This window comes from Crocuta crocuta, unplaced genomic scaffold, assembly GCF_008692635.1.
Source record: "Crocuta crocuta isolate KB4526 unplaced genomic scaffold, BGI_CrCroc_1.0 scaffold332, whole genome shotgun sequence".
Lineage (NCBI taxonomy): Eukaryota > Metazoa > Chordata > Mammalia > Carnivora > Hyaenidae > Crocuta > Crocuta crocuta.
This window is the reverse complement of record NW_027532025.1, coordinates 648,732-668,839: the sequence shown is the minus strand read 5'-3', so window position 1 is coordinate 668,839 and position 20,108 is coordinate 648,732. Positions and strand designations below refer to the sequence as shown.

At 39.0% G+C, this 20,108-nt stretch overlaps 1 protein-coding gene and 1 long non-coding RNA gene across 3 annotated transcripts in view; one reads left to right on the top strand and one right to left on the bottom strand.

Annotated features, from left to right (window-relative positions):
* Nucleotides 1–6,374, bottom strand: part of LOC144241654 (uncharacterized) — a 25,257-nt gene extending 18,883 nt beyond the window's left edge. Inside the window, exon 1 of the long non-coding RNA XR_013338145.1 lies at nucleotides 6,298–6,374. This is a non-coding gene — a long non-coding RNA (uncharacterized LOC144241654). The remainder of the gene's footprint in view (nucleotides 1–6,297) is intronic.
* The window catches only part of PRCP (prolylcarboxypeptidase), a 72,368-nt gene that overhangs the window by 27,159 nt on the left and 25,101 nt on the right, over nucleotides 1–20,108 (top strand). Inside the window, exons 1-3 of one of the 2 annotated variants that reach the window (XM_077776199.1) lie at nucleotides 9,438–9,456; nucleotides 13,811–13,951; nucleotides 17,407–17,508. In XM_077776199.1, the coding sequence (XP_077632325.1) occupies nucleotides 9,451–9,456; nucleotides 13,811–13,951; nucleotides 17,407–17,508 (249 nt within the window). In that variant the 5' untranslated portion in view covers nucleotides 9,438–9,450. Of the gene's footprint in view, nucleotides 1–9,437; nucleotides 9,457–13,810; nucleotides 13,952–17,406; nucleotides 17,509–20,108 lie in introns of those variants that run through there. The other variant, XM_077776198.1, reaches the window with a different exon arrangement.

Genomic DNA, 20,108 nt, shown 5'->3' with positions numbered 1-20,108 from the left:
TGCAACCCCCCCTCCCCAAATAAAAAAACTTAAAAAAAAAAAAAAAAAAGCTCTTAAGGCTTCCCATTGCTCTTAATGTCAAATTTAAACTCCCTACCCTAAGCCTCATCCCATACTCTTCTCCACCATGCTCCAGGTGGAGCAACATGCTATGCCCTTTCTGGCCTCTGAGCTTTTGTATTTTCCATTCCTAATTTCTGGAATTCTTCCCCTGGCTGGCTCCTTTAGGCTTTACCTTCAATGCCTCTCTATGGAGAGTACTTTTGTGTCAGTTTCTTTTTTGTGTGTGTGTGTGTGTGTCAGTTTCTTAAGGCTGTTGTAACAAAGTACTACAAATGGGAGGCTTAAAGCAACAGAAATTTGTCTTGTGGCAGTTCTGGAGGCCAGAAGTTCAAATCAAGGTTTTGGCAGGATTGGTTTGTTTTGGGGGCCCAAAGGGAGAATCTATTCAATGCCTTTCCTAGTTTCTGGTGGTTGCTGGCAATCCTTGGTGTTCCTTGGCTTGTAGCTGTGTAATTTCATTGTCTCCTTCTGTTGTTACATGGCTGTCTTTCTTTTGTTCATCTGTACCTTTATGTGGCCCTCCCCTCTCTGTATTTGTCTCTGTGTCTCTTCTCATAAGGACACCAGTGTATTGGATTAAGGGCTCATCTTGCTTCAGCATGACCTCATCTTAACTATTTACCTCTACAATGACTCTATTTCCATATAAAGTCATATTCTGAGGTTCCAGGAAGAATATGAATTTTGGGGAGTTGAGGGGAGGCACTATTCAACCCAATATACCTTTCCTGAACTCTTCAGTTTAAAGTAGGCTGTAGTAGTGGAGCTATATCTATAACTATACTCACAAATTATTTATTTCTGGCTGGTGGTACAAAAGGCACTTCATTAGACCACGTTTCATGCATTTTACTCAATTCTGGACATGCCATCCATGAGAGGAACATATCTGAACTAGGATGTGAGTGGGGTTGTGAACATTTCAGAAATAGTGTTATATGGGTGAGAAACAGGGTTGCTCTGTTGAAGAAGATCTGAGAAATCATCACAGCCCTCTGCAGGAGGGCTTCAGAGGAGGGGGAGTACAGAAGTTTCAATGGTGTTACTTATACCGCAGGCCTGTGGTCCTGTATGTGGAAAGCATGGTTTTGCCTTTTTAGGGGTCGGGCTGGGATATTTCTTTCTTTTTTTTTTACACTATACCAGATACCAGCCTCCATCTTCCAGAAGTTCTGGCATGGAATACAATTGTAACAATGCTACCAGAAGAATATTTTGTGTGTTCAGAAGCATTCAGAACACTCGAGTATAAAGGAAGAAAAATAATGGTACCACATCATATTATATTTAACAAAGCAGGAGAATATGAATGTGTAAAGCTTTGTTTGGTAACATACAGCATTATATAACTTATATAAGATTATCATTGAAATACTTACATATTGTATATGTGAGTTCTGTCAAGATTTTTTACTACATGAAATGGAATAAATCTAACAGAGTTTAGATTCTGTTGTAACTCAGCAAGTGGATTTCGATAGCATTTGTCTATGGTATAGAGAACCTCGTGTTTCTACATGTTCATGGCTGCATGGAGATCAAGGATGATCTCAGGTCTCTTTATCCCTGTCCTTCTATCAGCCTCTTTATGAAATTCCCATCCTAGTTTTATACAGCTGTTGAACGTCTCTACTCTTACTCCTGGGTTGTGGATCTCTGCTGAAGCAAACGGACAGCTAGGCCAGTTTCTGTGTGTGCAAATTCAGCCCCCACCTCAGGGACCCTCTGGAGGCCGAAGCATCAGTTTCTTCCTTCTTCCATGTCACACTTTTACCTCTATGTTCAAATCATTGCAACACTATGCTCTTTTAACACATAGTCCTGCCCCCTACTTCACTGATTAAGAAACTAAGGTGTGTTAGAGGCATTTTACTACAACCCCTTCAGTTTCTTCCCTTTCCATCTAAAAATGTAACTCCTCCTGCACCCATGTGTTTCCCAGTGGAGGAGAGATTCTCCCTCCATCTGTGCTGTTGACCCCATTCTGTCTTGCATCCTTGGAATCCCCCTGCATCATGATATGCCTCTTTAGCTACAGTTTCAACTGCTCCCTCTAATCACTTTTTGCTCTTGGCCAAGATACCTCTTATCTGTGTCTTCCTTCTTTATAAAACTCTGTTGTTCAATAAATGTGTTTTACATATTGATCAAATCAACATTTTATAGTACATTTGGGTTTACCAAATACCAGTATGCTGCTGAACGAGCCACTGTGATACACATTTTACAGGAAGCCGTCATTCGGGTTAGATAGCTGTGCATTGGCTGAGAACTACACCTTTAAATCCTTCCTGGCCCTAAAAATTGTGACTAAACCCTGTCACAAGGTCAGGTATATTTTAGGTTATATACTTCAGAAGAGTGCTTATTAGTTTTCCCCCTGCCCTTCCACCCAGATGCTGGTCTATTGTCTATATTAATTTCATACTTCTTTATCTTCCTGTTTCTACTCCCAGCAGAGGGCATGCAGTTCCTGTGTCCTCAGCATCCTGGATAAGGCTAAACTGTTGTGCGTTGGTTTTAAATTTTATGTTTGGATCAAAAGGCACAGCCACCTAGTGTTCTACAACTCTTCCAAAGCCAGTAATAGACTCATACAATAAATAAACCTGCACAAACTTACTCTTGGGCACTTCCATTCTCTTTGCTTTGAATCATGCTGTTCTCTGAACCCGTGTTGGGTCTAATTTTATACGAATAGCAGAGCTGGGATGTAGGCATGCAATCATTCATTCTCTGTATATTGATCTTCTTTTATGTGCCAGATATTATACTAGTCACTGGGGATTTAGTGGACAAACCAGACAAAGGTCTCTGCCTCATTAAGCCTCTATTTCCTCTATTTCCAGTGAACCAGTTTCATTCATTGTTGGTTTAGAGAGGCTCAGATTTCAGGTAGGTTTCTCTTTATAGGAAGATTTTCATTGCTACATCTGAGGCAGCCTGATGAATATAATCTGATCTCCCATTTCTTCCCCTCATAAATTATATACCTCCTGCCGTAAAACAACAGCAGTTCTTGAATAGGCTTGTTCTGCACAGTTTATCTTGCTCCCCTTACTTGAAATGCTCTTCTGTTTCTTCTGTACCTGAAAAAATCTTGTTACTCTTCAGAGTTCAGCTTGGATATTTCCTCTTTGGTGAAGCCTTGCATGATTGCCTCAGGCGGGATGGTAACTATTGCTTGTGAGCTCCCATAGCCCTTTGTAGAACTTAACTACACCATCCTGTGATTGTTTATTAGCATGTTCACCACTTTTGTTAAATTCAAAACTTGACAGATGAAATTGTATTTTAGTTCTCTTAATGCCTGTCATTTAATGAGTACTCAATACATATATATGTGTGTGTGTATATATATATTTTTTGTATATATATATTTTATATATATATATTTATAAAAAAATATATATTTTTTTTAGAGAGGGAGAGAGAGCATGAATGGGGGAAAGGGGGAGAAGTAGAGAGAGAGAATCTTAAGCATGCTCCATGCTCAGCATAGAGCCTGACACAGGGCTCGATCCCATGATCTTGGTATCGTGACCTGAGCTGAAATCAAGAGTTGGGCACTCAACCAACTGAACTACCCAGGTGGCCCTTAGTACATATTTTTGAATGAAATAAAATCTAATACGGATGTTATTTAGTGCAGTCTAATTTCCATATGATTATAGTGAAATAAAAATGTAAACACATATACTTTATAAAATAATACATATATCTTGGAGGATATCTTAAATGTTTACAAGTCTATTTTGTTGATTACCTTATACATATAGAAAAACACGCCATCCTAATTCTAGAATCCCCTTATTCTCTTCTACAGTCACTTTCCCCCTACAAGAATAACCACTATTCTGATTTTTAAAAGCATGAATTTTTGAGCCTGTACTTTAAGAAGGATGTTGAATGCCATATTTAAATTATGTGACTATATCTATATTTTAAAAAGAGATTTGGGGCACCTGGGTGGCTCAGTCGGTTAAGCATCTGACTTTGTCTCAGATCATGATCTCATGGTTCATGGGTTCGAGGCTCACGTTGGGGTCTCCACTGACAGCTTGGGGCCTGGAGCCTGCTTTGGATTCTGTGTCTCCCTCTCTATCTGCCCCTCCCCCGCTTATGCTCTGTCTCTGTCTCTCAAAAATAAACATTAAAAAAAAAATTTTTTTTAAAGAGAGATTTAAAATGATTGGCATCACCGGGTCTTAGTTTTTTTCATTTAAGACTTTGGACTTGATATCTAATCTGAAATGTTATGAATCTAATATATAAAACTGAATAGGCTCTCCCACTTCTTATACAACAGCGCCCTCTGACGGTGCAACATTTCCTAAGATGTATGTATGTAGTCATCACAGTAGTACTTTCTAATTTCAGAGCTTAAGCTGTGGCCAGGTAACTCCAGTGGTACAAAGCTTGCTAAAGCCATTGGGAGTTGATCATGTGACTTACTGATTATGTGATGCTTACACAGAGTTAGCCAACAGATGATGCCAGAATGGCTCTTTCCATACTTTGATGATTATTGATAGTGCTGCTATAAACATTGGGTGTATGTGCCCCTTTGAAACAGCATACCTGTATCCCTTGGATAAATACCTAGTAGTGCAATTGCTGAGTCATAAGGTAATTCTATTTTTAATTTTTTGAGCAACCTCCACACTGTTTTCCAGAGTGGCTGCACCAGTTTGCATTCCCACCAGCAGTGCAAAAGAGATCCTCGCCAACATCTGTGTTTGACTGAGCTGTTAATTTTAGCCATCCTGACTGGTGTGAGATGGTACCTCACTGTGGTTTTGATTTGTATTTTCCTGATGATGAATGATCCTGAGCATTTTTTCAAAAACATGTTATGTTTTGATTTACTGTAATGTTTTAGGTGTTTCAAGGACAGGATATTTCCACCTCTGTTTTAGCAGTAGAGCAGAGAGTATTTTGTTTTTGTAGAATTTTGTTAATTTAGAATGTTTTCCCTCCATGGGGCCTACAGTTCTTGGTCAGAGGAAAAGGGAATTACTGAACACTGTACAGTTATTGGAGAGGATGCATGAATCCATTTTCTTGACAAGCATATACTGTTTTTTCAAATGTAATTAGATGCTGTTGTGTATTCATTTATACCAGTATTAAATTTATATTAGCTTCTCCTGTATTCTTTCTCAAGCAGTGATTATTAAATAGAACATGTGTGAAAATTCTAACATTAACAAGACTTCATACATAAATTGTGAGGAACCACTTATTAGAAGAATTGAACTGAATTCATTTAATATTTATTAAAAAAATTTTTTCTAAGTGGGGCACCTAGGTGGCTCAGTTGGTTAAGTGTCTGATTTCGGCTCAGGTCATGATCTCACAGTTTGTGAGTTCAAGCCCTGCATCAGGCTCTGTGCTGACAGCTCAGAGCCTGGAGCTTGCTTTTGGATTCTTTCTATGGCCCTCCTGCTCACACTATGTCTCTCTCTTTTTCTTTGTCTCTCAAAAATAAACATTTAAAAATTTATGAAGTATCTTTTTTTTAATGTTTATTTTTGAGAGCCAGTGAGAGCATGCATACGGGGAGGGGCAGAGAGAGAGAGGTAGACTGAGGATCCAAAGCGGGCTCCTCATGACAGCACAGAGCCCAATCCAGAACTCAAACTCATGAACTGTGAGATTATGATCTGCGCTGAAGTCAGACACTTAACCAACTGAGCCACTCAGGCACCCCTAAAGTATTTGTTTGTTTGTTTGTTTGTTTGTTTTTAAATATTTATTTATCTTGAGAGAGAGGAGGAGGTGTGTGAGCTGGGGAGGGGCAGAGGGGAGGGGGAGAAAATCCCAAGCAGGCTCTGCACTTTCAGCGAAGAGCCCAGTGTGGGGTTTGATCTCATGAACTGCAAGAAGGGTGTGTGCAGAACAGTGTCTTGTTATACAGAATGATGATTTTATTTGAAGGGTATATCTGAGGAAACTTCTACCTTGTTAAAATGGAGACTAGATCTGCTAAGGATGGCAATGAAGAGAACATCCCTATGGGAAGGGAAGGATGGTCCTTTCTCTTAGACTCACCTTCCTCCTGGGGAGACTTGGGCCATTTCCTTTGTCATCGCCATACTATCCTCAAGAAATATTGATCTTATTTTAGCTTTGGGCTACCTCCTGTATGAGGGATAATTTACCTTAGTAGGATTCTACTTATAGATATCCAGCCTCCTTCAACTATAGACCCATGGCCTGCCTACGCCTTACCTTTTAGGTTTTGGTTCCTTCTTTGAAAACCTGTGTCCTTCCAACATGAAGGTGTCTGTTCCTTCAGGTGAGATCAACCTTGCCTAGAAACAATGTGTCTCTACTTAGGAACTCTAACAGAATGTAATTCCACAGTTCCAGAATTCACAGGGTATACACTCAAGTGGAAGAAAGGGCGTCTTATTTCATTTTAGCATCTTTGGATTAGAATTGGAAACCAGAGAGCCCTCTTTCAAGGTACTGTGATTTATTGGAAGTATGAGTCCTTTTTTTTTGTCCTGTATATCTCTGAGTGTACTTTTCATATCTTTAGTAAAATTTCAATTAGCTATGATCATATATCTGGGTGCATAAATAAAACTGTGTACTAAGTTTACTAAAATGAGAGTCTACTGTGTAAGAGTGTACTTTTTAAAAACATTTTATTTATTTATTTATTTTTGAAGGACAGAGAGAGATGCAGAGGGAGAGGGAGAGAGAATCCCAAGCAGGCTCCACACTCTACGCGGAGCCTGACTCCATGCTCGATCTCACGATCATGAGATCATGACCCGAGCTGAAATCAGGAGTCAGATGCATAACTGACTGAGCTACCAGGCACCCTGTGTGATTTTGTTTTTTATTAATGCTTAATTAAATGGGTTAAAAGTAGTAATTTCAATTATTGAGTCAGGCCAGTGAAAAGACCAATATTCCACATGTACTTCATTTTAACCATTAGTAAATGGCTGGAGGATATGTCTTTCATTTTATAAATTTGGAGAAGGCTACTCTAGTGTCTCCTGCTTAAGGTTGACATTGGTGGGGGGGTCAGCACCTGGGTGGCTTAGTCGGTGAGTGTCCAACTTTGGCTCAGGTCATGATCTCACAGTCTGTAAGTTCGAGCCCCGTATTGGGCCCTGTGCTGACAGCTCAGAGCCTGAAGCCTGTTTCGGATTCTGTGTCTCCCTCTCTCTCTGCCCTTCCCCGACTCAGCGTGTGTGGTTGGTGCCCTATGTGATTTGCCCTCCTTTCTCCCCTGCATCCCCAAATTGCCACCCAACTTGTTTATAACAGGTATAATGTTCTCATAGGCTTTTCTAGATGTGAACTTTATTCTTGAACAGTTTTAAAGTCCAATAGTTATTTTTGCTGCAATAAATTTTATTTAAAGGATATCCTCTTTGTTCCTTCTTGACTACACATTTTATGGCTCTCTTTCTTATCTACAAGGTGGAGGGAAGTATCTCTTGAAGTCTATTGGACTACATTTTAGAAAGGACTGCTGTGTGTGACTAGAGGTGTGTTTCCTTTTTGAGCTCATGCTTTGTTGCTTTTATTTATTTTATTTTATTTATTTAACAGCACTATTATTTATTTTAGTTATTTCAGTAAACCAAATTGCAAAAATATTTAAAACCTCTAGTTCTGCCTCTAACTTGTGACCTTGGTCAAGTCACTTGACCTCTTTGAGTCCAGTTTCTTCAGTTGAACAACACAGATCAAATGATTTCTAAAGCCCTTGTTCCCTTTCATGTTGTGATTTATAAAATCTCTATTCAGGAGCACAGAGCTGAAAGTGGCATGTGAATCCTAATTCTCAACGGCAGAGGGCACACGGCCCCTAGTGTGCTGGGCCATTAGGTATTGGAAACTACAGTTTGGAAACTTCCAAACCTAAAGTTTGATATCCTTGAAGACAGAAAGAGCCAGGAAAAGTCTGTAAACTAATGTTTTGCAAAAAGGATTTCATAGCCTGTTTCTAGCTATTTAATATATAGGTGAAACTGTAAAAAAAAAAAAAAAAAGATTTCAACATTCCAAGGTACTTCCTATAACTAAGTGAAAAGCATTACAGTTTTGTTTTGTGAAGAGCTTTATTCTTTCCCTCCCCCTTATTCACCCCATCTAACTACCCCATGCTTAGGATTGGTTTGCAAATGGGGTGGAGAGGGGAACTAACAGTTACTGAGTACTTAATATACATTAGAAACTATACCTGGTATTTAGGTAAACTTTCTCTAATCATCACAGCAATCCTTTATTTATTTTATTTTATTATTTTATTTTATTGTACTTATTTTTTTCGTTAAAAATTTTTAAATCTTTATTTTGAAGAGAGAGAGAGAAAGACAGAGCGTGAGCAGGGGAGGAACAGAGAGAGAGGGAGACACAGAACCTGAAGCAGGCTCCAGGCTCTGAGCTGTCAACACAGAGCCCAACATGGGGCTCGAAAACATGAACTGTGAGATCATGACCTAAGCGGAAGTTGGACACTTGACTGACTGAGCTACCCAGGTGTCCCAGCAATCCTTTAAATTGTGTTATCCTTATTTTATATAGGAAGATACTGGACTCAGAAAGGTTAAGTGACTTGCCTGAAGCCTCACAGTAGAGATTCACGTTTAGGTCCATTAATTCACTTCTGCTTTCTTTCTGCCATACCAGAGTTCTTCTCTTTTCCTCCCAATCTAAACAGTCAGGGATGAATAGTTCAGAGCAGAAGTGGTCAGACAGTGGTCACATGTGGAAGTTTGGCTTTCTCTGGTTCTAAAGTTTTTCTGGCCCTTGTAATTCAACATGGTTTCAAATTTGAAGACTTTAGAATGGATTACTGAAATATTTTTTTTGTGGGCTGCTTTTTAAGGGTACAGCAGTATTTGATTTTACAAGGGCAGAATACTTTTTGAAAATCCCATGGTAAGATGCCTTGTTAGAGAGACATGTACCTCCTTTCTTTAAGTCTAGCACAGCCAGTCCTTTCTTCTTTGGTGAAACAAAGCATGGTTTTTCCTGTTGAGCATCAAATGATGAGGGTGGTTTATATTTGGGGGCCATGTTGGGTGGTAATGCACATCTTTAAACACCAGAATCTCCTTCAGAATGGTGAGATGTTTGTAGTATTAGAGGTGTTCTGAAACCTAGATCAAGAGAAGTAATAGCAGATTCATGTTTTATTTTGGGACTAAGGCTAACTTAGTCGTTGTTAAAAACTTCAGCTGTACATCAGAATCACTTGGAGGGCTTATTAAAACACAGACTACTGGGTTCTACCATCCAGTTTCTGATTCAGTAGTTCTGGGATTTAGCCAGATTTGCATTTTTAACAGATTCCCAGGTGTTGCTGCTGCTGACATGTGGGGACCTCACCCAGAGGAGTACTGTACTAACTGAATGGAGGCAAGTGGAATCAGTTGTCTATCTTCCTTCCATTGTCTGTTTTCTTGTTCTCTTTTATTTTCAGGCTGAGTAGGTATAGTTGAATTAGTTTATTTGTTTTTAATTTTTTTAATGTTTATTTTTGAGGGAGAGAAACACAGAGGACAAGTGGGGGAGGGGCAGAGACAGAGAGGGAGACACAGAATCTGAAGCAAGCTCCAGGCTCTGAGCTGATAGTACAGAGCCCCATGTGGGGCTTGAACCCACAGGCTATGAGATCATGACCTGAGCTGAAGTGGGACACTTAACTGACTGAGGCACCAGGCACCCCTAGTTTAAATTAAATGTAGGGGTTATGGCTCAGCCAACACTTTATCCCATTTCTTAACTTACTTCTTGATGCAGTATGAGAACCTGGGCATTCAATAGATGCTGGTTGAATGAGTGATTGATTGTATATATTGAATTAACATATATAATGGGACTGGTTTTTAGTACATGGGTGTCATTATTATAAACCTGTTCTATACAAACTTTATCTTCCTGAAGGAGGCTGTCTTTAGATTAGAATAGCTCATATCTTAAGGCTATATACAATAATGATCATGGACATTAGGAAGTATGCAGTTTAGTGCAGTTTTGAGAAACTTGCATTTTGGGACCTCTGGTATGAGTGTGAGGTAGGTATGTGTGTGTAGATGGAGCTGGGTATGCGGAGTCCCATCTGTTTTAGAATGGCCTCGGGAAGTCTTGCAGAGCCTGCTTTAGGTCTGAACCAGAAAGGCTGGAGCAGCAATGGAGCACTGGGTCTGCCTCAGCCCAGATGCAGCATTTTCACTTATGTGTCTCCAAAGCACTAGGGAAATTCAGCTCCATGATCCTTTTTTTTTTTAAGTTAATTAACTTATTTTGAGAGAGGGAGGGAGGGAGGGAGCGAGCATGGGGGAGGGGCAGAGAGGGAAAGAGCTAGAATCTCAAGCAGGCTCCACGCTGTCAGCACAGAACCCTTTGGGTCCGAACTCATGAATTGTGAGATCATGACTTGAGCCGAAATCAAAAGTCAGATGCTTAACTGACTGAGCCACCCAGGTGGCCCTGGCCCCATGATCCTAAAGGCTTAGTGGGGCTCTGTACTGTGGGATAACACTATAAATTCAGATAGATTGCACATGAATCTTACCATGTTGTAGGATTTGATAATTATATTTCAAATGGTGAGTTTACTAGGGGAAAGGTTTAAAAAATCCCCAAAATTTAAAGTTCATTTAAAAAAATTTTTTAGGGGCACCTGGGTGGCTTAATCGGTTAGGCGTCCGACTTTCGCTTAGGTCATGATCTCACGGTTTGTGGGTTCGAGCCCCACGTTGGGCTCTGTGCTGACTGCCAGCTTGGAGCCTGGAGTCTGTTTCAGTCTGTGACTCCCTCTGTCTCTGACGGTCCCCTGCTCACACTGTCTCTCTCTCTCTCCTAGAAATAAATAAAAATAAAAATAAAATTTTTTTAAATGTTTATTTATTTTTGAGAAAGAGAGAGAGACAGAGCATGAGCAGGGGAGGGGCAGAGAGAAAAGGAGACACAGACTCTGAAGCAGGCTCCAGGCTCTGAGCTGTCAGCACAGAGCCTGATGCAGGGCTTGAACTCACAAACTGTGAGACCATGACCTGAGCTGAAGTTGGATGTTAACCCGACTGAGCCACCCAGGTGCCTTTAATGTTTGTTTATTTTTGAAAGAAAGAGAGACAGAGTGCAAGTGGGGGGCAGAGAGGGAGACACAACCTGAAGCAGGCTCCAGGCTCTGAGCTGTCAGCACAGAGCCTAATGCAGGGCTCAAACTCATGAACTGTGAGATCATGACCAAAGCCGACTGAGCCACCCAGGCGTCCCTAAAGTCCATTTTAAACTTAAAATTATTATGTCACTTTTATCATTTTTGACACGTTTGATATATTCTTGTAAAGTTTCAACATGTGTTTTATCTCTTTCAGTATAGATTAAAATTTCTTCCTTTAAATTCAGCTTACTTTTTTTATGTTGAAATATTTTCAAGTAAATTGCAGACAGCATGACCTTCTGATCTCTAAATCCTTCAATGTACAGCTGTAAAAAGTAAAAACGTTTACTTATGGAGCCACAACAACATGATCACCCCTAACAAAATTAACAAGTCATTAGTATCATGTAATAATACCTAGTCCATATTCACATTAACCTAATTGTCTCTAAATTGTCATTTGTATCATTTGTTCAAACTAGGATACAATTTGGAAGCATGCACTGCATCTGGCACTTTTGTTCCTTAAATTTTATTTAATCTAATTTGATTATCATGACATGGCCTTACCATTGTCTTATCGTACATTTGGATTTGTCTTATTGCTTATTCAGAGTGCCTTTAGCTTGTTCTTCTACACTGTGTATTTCCTAGAAACAGGAAATTAGATCTAAAAGAAATTAGATCTATTAGATCTAAAAGAAATTAGATCTATTAGATCTAAAGGCTGGAAAAAGATACTAGTTGAACATTTTGGGCATGATTTTATCAGAGGTGAAATTTGCTTTGTGGTGTACCACGTGAGGAGGCGCATAATCCATGCCTGCCTCACTGTTAGTGGTACTGATTTTGATCACTGGATTGAGGTGATGGGAGCCTGATTCTTTCAGTGTAAAGTTCCATTTTGCCTTGGTGACAGGAGAGCACTCTGCATATTACTTTGGCACTGATGTGAATCTTCATTTCCCTGTTTTATTCTCCTATGCATTTAACACCGTGTGGTAATTCTTGCCTGAATTGGTAACTTCATAAGGGTTTGCAAAACTGTCATTTTTCTAATTCTGTCATTCCTTCTGCATTAGTTGATATTTAATTAAAAAGAGGTCTTTTTCTTTAACTGGGACTATATGGTACCTTGAAACTCAATTCTGTTGGAAAACAGGTTAAACATTGGTTCTTTTTTTTATTCCCAATACTAAGTTAGTGTTGGTTTAATAAATAGCTTAAGTGGTGGCACATGACTGTATATATCTTTCTTTTTTTAAAAAATATTTTTATTTATTTCTAGGAGAGAGAGAGAGAGAGAGACAGCGTGAGCAGGGGAGGGTCAGAGAGAGAGGGAGACACAGACTCTGAAATAGGCTCCAGGCTCTGAGCTGGCAGTCAGCACAGAGCCCGACGCGGGGCTCGAACCCACGAACCGTGAGATCATGACCAAAGTGAAAGTCGGACGCTTAACCGACTAAGCCACCCAGGCGCCCCTATCTTTCTTTTTTAATATCCATCTGAACTAGTAGAGTTTTGTAAATTGAATGTTTCAATCAGCTATAGTCATTATTCCTTTTATGTTCAATTTGTTTTATGTTCAGCTTGTTAAGATAAACCAATTATAGTCCCTTGTAGTTAGTTCCTATGTCTGTTAGACATAAACTCCATTAATTTTTGAGCACTTCCTTGCTTCCTTGCATAGCAAGATACATCGGTTTATTGTTTAGCTTCCTTGTCCCCAAATGTTAATCAGCCGTTTCACTGACAAGCCCTAGTTCCTTTTAGTGTGGGATGGTATTAAACACCAAAATCCTAGTTCTTGGAATGTTGATTGTTACTGGGGTGACAGTGTTTGTAGACCTTTTCAGTGGTCTCTTTAGTCCTTGAATTTTGATGTTGAAAGTTTGGTTAATGAAAATTCAGATCATAAGGGATATCTGTATTTTAAAAATTTCATGAATTCGTATCTCTATTTCATCTTTAGTTTTAACATACTGTGTTTTTAAGTAGCTCCTTGGTTTTATAATTGTTATCTTTTATCTTTTCTATTATCACTGAAAATATTGAGTACCAATAACATTGTTTTATTGTTGTTGTTGTTGAAGTAGGCTTCACACCCAGCATGGGGCTCGAACTCACAACCCTGGGCTCAAGAGTCACATGCTCTCTATCAGCTGAGCCAGCCAGGCACCCCTAACACTTTACAATATAAATAACTTCAAAATAACAGTGCCAGTTTTACTACTGCAATTAAAATCAAGTAAAAAACTTTTTTAATATTTATTAATTTTTGAAAAAGAGAGAGAGACAAAGCACGAACAGGGGAGGGACAGACAGAGAGGGGGACACAGAATCTTAAGCAGGCTCCAGGCTCCGAGCTGTCAGCACAGAGCCTGACAGGGCTGGAACTCATGGACTGTGAGATCATGACCTGAGCTGAAGTCGGACGCTTAACTTACTACCAGGCACCCCTGCAATTAAAATCAAATGAAGGTTAAAAAGTTGTGAATATTTTTGTAGCATAGGTCCATTTTAATGGAAGAATAAATTTAATTACTTTTTTGTTGATCTCATTTACTTTCCTCTGAAATTTGTCTTTTTTTGGTCATATCATAGGTTGATCATTTTGGATTTACAATGGATAAAACTTTTAAACAGCGGTACCTAATAGCTGATGAGCACTGGAAGAAAGATGATGGATCAATACTTTTCTACACTGGTAATGAGGGGGACATTGTCTGGTTTTGCAATAATACGGTATGTATTTGTGAAATTCCTATGCTAAATTTGCCTTTTTTTGTGACAAACTAGAAAAAAATGTTTTGCAGTATGTATGACAAAATATTACCGTATTTAATCGTGAAGTTCTTTAGAGCTTAAAGAATTACTCATGAAAAGAATGAAATACTATTTTGGGATGATTGAATCTTAGGAGATTTTTTTTTTTTAAATCCCAGTTTATTACCAGAGTGAATAAGGATATGAGGGACATGGGAATAGGGATATTATTGCATATAGATTTTTTTTGTTTTTGTTTGTTTTGGTTATGATCTCTAGAATAGAAACATGAGGGCATAACTTTTTGGGTTTTTTTGTTTTGTATTATATTTTCAGTCTAGAACTGTGCTAGACATATAGTAGGTGCTCAATAAATATTTGTTAAATGAATGAATAAAATCTAAACTGTCAGTGCAAATAAGAAAAACAAAATGCAAGTTTGATTGTCAAATTGGAATGGACAGAGGTAAACTTGTAGCTATATTTTAATTTAGCTTTCCTGTTCTACTATTTTTCTTATATATATCAGTAAAAGAAATAGTATAGATTTTAGCTTGCTTCCCTGACCATACATTCTTTTGTCTTTTATAACAATACTTAAAACCCACTAACAACATTTAATTTAGAAGGATACCTGAAAGGAAGATATTTTCCTTTTTTATGTTCCAGAGCTCTGACTAGAAAATGTCAATTTTCTACCAAAAAGCTAGTCTGAATTACCTTAGACCGAACACTGAGTCACATTTTATCCATTGTCGATGTCTGGCACGGGGCCTGGTATTCAAGAGGTCTTAGTAAATGTTTGTTGAACTAACTGAATTGAAAGCAAAGATATCAACCCAGTTATAATGTTATTAGTTTCCATTTTTCACTATTAGGAATGTTGAGTCTAAATATGTTAGTTGAAAATAAAATAATTCCTTGAAAAATGAGATCCTAGGTTGTCTATTTCTCTTAGATCACTGATTAAGTGAAATTAGGATTTATTTTCCATCAGATTCCTGCTTAGTTATTCTGTGAAACAACTGAGGCTGCTTTGTCTTTTTCTCTTTCTCATGTGTGACTTCCCATTGGTTCCATGGCTGTGGGGCATCTTCTCATGTCCAGTTATTTTTCCCAGCTCTTTTTCTTCTTTATTATAGATAGGTGGCTGTGCTTGCCACCCCTGCTCTGACAGGCAGCATAATTTAAGGCTTACCTTAGCAGTGATAGAAAGGGGGGCACCTAGGTAGGTCCATCGTTTAAGTGTACGACTTTGGCTCAGGTCATGATCTTACCAATCCTAAATTCAAGCCCCGTGTTGGGCTCTGTGCTGACAGCTTAGAGCCTGGAGCCTGTTTCAGATTCTGTGTCTCCTTCCCTCTCTCTCTCAGCCCCTCCCCTGCTTGCACTCTGTCTCTGTCTCTCTCAAAAATAAATAAACATTAAAAAAAAAAAAGTGATGGAAGGGAAGAGCTACACAGTGTAGGAACAGTTCCAGGGGAGTGACTAGACATAGATCCTTAGAAGGTCCTGGCCCTTTCCCAGCCCTAGACATCATCCCTTTGTACTAAGATGTCCTGGTTGCACTGTCACATATTCTGGATGTTCATTTATTAAGAGACTGTAGCAGAATGGTCCAGAGCGATAGACTGATAAGGATTGGATTCTGGTTTTGCCATTATGCTGTGTGCTTTGGGCAGTTTCTTATTCTGTACCTTGGTTTTCTTACTTGTTAAATGAGTATAGTAATACTAATCTAGTTCATATAGTTGCTTTGAGGACTAAATAAGAGTTAGGAATTTAGGACAATGCTGGTACATAATGTTATTAAATTGTTAATATATTACTTGGACCTCTTCTGAAAAATAAAAATACCCCTGAAGTAGATGCAGGCAAAAGTTACTTATTACAATGTTCAATTAAATTGCTCCCTTTCAAAGCCTGAAGTCAGCTCCCCAGAGGCCTGGCCATTTTTATAGGTGATCTTTACCTGTAAGAAGCTCATGATTTGGGGGCATCTGGGTGACTCAGTGGGTTGAGCTCTTGGTTTTAGCTCAGGTCACGATCTCATGTTTCGTGAGTTCAGTACCTGTGTCAAGCCCCTAGTTGGACTCTGGGCTGGTGTCTCAGAGCCTGCTTGGGATTCTCTCCCTCTCTCTTTTCCCCTCCCCTGCTCATGCTTTCTCTCTCTCTCTCTCTGAATATAAATAAACTTAAGAAAAAAAAAAGAAGCTCATAGTCTGGTAGGGTAAGACACACATAAACAAATATTGCAGCATGGTATAGAGATCTAATACAATGGTGTTGAGAGGCTCAACTGATCATCAATGGCAGAATGGGGCAGGCATAGGAGGGCATGCTTGAGCTGATTGTTACAGGATCTGCAGATAAATGGCAGGGAATGGGCAAAGTGTTAAGAGAGAAAGTGAGGGTTATTGAAACCATCACAGATAACAGGTTAAATTCCCAATCGTCACATGTGCATAGCTCTCTTAGTTGCTCATTTATTGATTTAGATGAATAAAAACTTTTAGAGGTTCTTAATCCTTGTTAGGAAGCAGCAGTTCATTAAAAAACAATGGTGTGCCCTAGGAATGACAAATAGTTTTAATCTGTGCTAAATTTAAATCTAATCGATTGATTGATGTTGGCTGTCTAGAGTGCTTTGTTGAGAAGGATTCTGAGGGCACCACTTGAGGTAAGTGAAAAAATTCAGTGATTGATTAATGACCAGCATTAAGTGTGGAAATAAGGAGGTCTAAAAGCATTTGATGATTGTACTGTGAAGCCAGACAGCCCGTGCTTAAATCTTGGCTCTGCCACTTTCTAACAGTGTGACTGCTACAGGAATTTAAACTACTGTGCCTCAGTGTCCTTGTTTGTAAAATGGGGATAATAAAAGTACCTATCTCTTAGATTTTTGTGATAATCAAGTGAACTAATGCATATAGAGTATTTAGAACAGTGCCTGACACATTGTAAGTATTCAGTTTTTATTAGCTATTGTTAGCTACTACTTATTTTTAAGAAAATGTGATTAATATAAAACCCAAGGGAGCCCAGCTTATTTCTATTGTTTTCTTCTTTTATCTTGTAAATATTTGAGCATGAGTAGGCAACTAACTTATATATCTACAGTTTTTCCTAGACTATTTGATACTTAGTGCAATTCGAAGACTATTGTCGATACAGTGTTGATTATGCAGCTCCAGTGTCAGAATAAGGAGAGTTGGAATGATTGGTAGTTGAGTGGCTTGGGCTTATTTTTAATTGTTTCACTCTGCTATAGTATGAGATTAATATGCGACAATGAAGCAATAATTATTTATCTGTAGAACAAATATAAATTGTGCAGCTTCCTAGAGCTCTTTTTGTCTGGTGTAACATTGATATATGGCTTGCCAAAAGGTTCAGTGACTTTTTTCACTTGTGAATTTGTAAATTCTTCCTAGGGGTTCATGTGGGATGTGGCTGAGGAACTGAAAGCTATGTTGGTGTTTGCTGAACATCGATACTATGGAGAGTCCCTACCTTTTGGTAACAATTCATTCAAGGTAAGTACAGGCAGACCTTGTTTTATTGTACTTTGCTTTACTGGACTTCACAGATCATGTGTTATTTGCAAATTGAAGGTGTTAGCACCCCTGTGTTGAGCAAGTCTATCAGTGCCATTTTTCCAACAGCATTTGCTTGCTTTGTGTCTCTGTGTTGCATTATGGCAATTCTTGTAATATGTCTAACTTTTTCATTATTATATTTATTATGGTGATCTATAATCAGTGATCTATAAGATGCTCACATAAGATGGCAAGCTTAACTGATAATTAATGTGTGTGTTGTGACTGTTCCACCAATTGGCCATTCCCCTATCTCTGTCCCTCTCCTCAGGCCTCCCTATTCCCTGAGATACAAAAATATTGAAATGACGTAAGTTAGCCTCTCAGTGTTCCAATGAAAAGAAGAGTTGCATATCTCTTACTTTAAATAAAAAACTAGAAATGATTAAGATTAGTGAGCAAGACATGTTGAAAGCTGAGAGGGGCTGGAAGCTAGGCCTCTTGTGAGAAACATTTAGCCAGGTTGTGAATGTAAGGAAAAGTTTTGGAGGAAATTAAAGTGCTCTTCCAGTGAACACACAAATGACAAGAAAATGAAACAGCCTTATTGATGATATGGAGAAAGTTTGAGAGTTCTGGGTAGAAGATCAAACCAGCCACAACATTCCCTCAAGCCAAAGCCTAATCCAGAGCAAGGCCCTAACTCTCTTCGATGTGATGAATGCTGAGAGAAGTGAGGAAGCTGTAGAAGAAAAGTCTGAAGCTAGCAGAGTTCATGACATTTAAGGAAAGAAGCTGTCTCCATAATGTGAAAGTACAAGGTGAAGCAGCAAGTGCTGGTGTAGAAGCTACAGCAAGTTACCCAGAAGATCTAGCTGAGATAAATCATGAAAGTGACTACAGTAAACAACAGATTTTCAATATAGACAAAACAGCTTTTTATTGAAAGAGGATGCCATCTAGGACTTTCATAGTTAAAGAGAAGTCAATGCCTGGCTTCAAGTCTTCTGAAGGACAGCCTGACTCTCTTGTTAGGATCTAATGTAACTGGTAACTTTAAAGTCAGTGCACCTTTACCATCCTGAAAATCCTAGGGCTCTAAAAAATTATGCTAAATCTACTCTGTCTGTGCTCTACAAATGGAAATACAGAGCCTGGGTGACTGCACATCTGTTCACAACATGGTTCACTGAGTACTCTAAGATCACTGTTGAGACTACTGCTCAGGAAGAAAAAAGTTCCTCTCAAAATATTAATGTTCAGAGGTGCCTGGGTGGCTCAGTCGGTTAAGCGTCTGACTTCAGCTCAGGTCATGATCTCACAGTTTGTGGGTTCGAGCCCTGCCCGGGCTCTGTGCTGACAGCTAGCTCAGAGCCTGGAGCCTGTTTCAGATTTTTATCTCCCTCTCTCTCTGACCCTCCCCCACTCATGCTCTCTCTCTGTCTCTCTCTCTCTCAGAAATAAATAAAAAATATTTTTAAAAAAACCAACAAAATATTATTGTTCATTGACAATGCATCTAGTCACCCAAGAGCTCTGACAGAGATGTAAAACAAGATGAATATTGTTTTCATGTCTGCGAACACACCATCCATTCTGCAGTTCATGCATCAAGGAGTCACTTTGATTTTCAAATCTTATTTAAGAAATTTATTTTTTGGGTCACTTGGGTGGCTTAGTTGGTTGGACGTTTGACTTTGGCTCAGGTCATGATCTCGTGGTTCTTGGGTTTGAGCCCTGCATTGGGCTCTCTGCTGTCAGCAGCCTGCTTTGATCCTCTGGTGCCCTCCTCTGCTTATTCTCTCACTCTCACTCTCTCTCTCTCTCTCTCTCTCTCAAAAAAAAAAAAAAAAAATTGTAAGGTATAGCTGCCATAGAGAGTGATTCCTCTGATGGATCTGGCAAAGTCAGCTGAAAGCCTTCAAAAGAATTCACCATTCTAGATGCTAAGATGAACATTCAGGATTCATGGGAAGAGGTCAAAATACCATCATGAACAGGAGTTTGGAAAACGCTGATTTCAACCCTTATGTAAGACTGTGAGGGTTTCAAGAAAGACTTCAGTATAAAGAAAGTAACTACAGATGTTGTTGAAATAATAAGAGAACCAGAATTAGAAGTGGAGCTTGAAGATGTGCTGAATTGCTGCAATCTTGTGATAAAACCTAAATGGGTGACGAGTTGTTTCTCATGGATGAGGAGTTACTTCTCATGGATGAGCAAAGAAATTGGTTTCTCGAGATGGAAACTGCTGCTGGTAAAGATAACTGTGAATATTGTTGAAATGTCAACAACGAATGTAGAAAATTGTATAAACTTGGTAAAACAGCTACAGGGTTTGAGAAGATTGACTCTAATTCTGAAAATATTCTAAGGGAAAAATGCTATCGAGCAGCATCACATGCTACGAAGAAATCATTCATGAAAGGAAGAGTCAAGTGATATAGCAAATTTCATTGTTGTTTTATTTTAAGACATTGCCAAAGCCAACGCAGCCTCCAGCAATCACCGCCCTGACCGGGGGTACCATGAACATTTTAGGCAAGATCCTCTTACTGGTAAAAACATGAAAGCTCAAGAAACTCACTGAAAGCTCA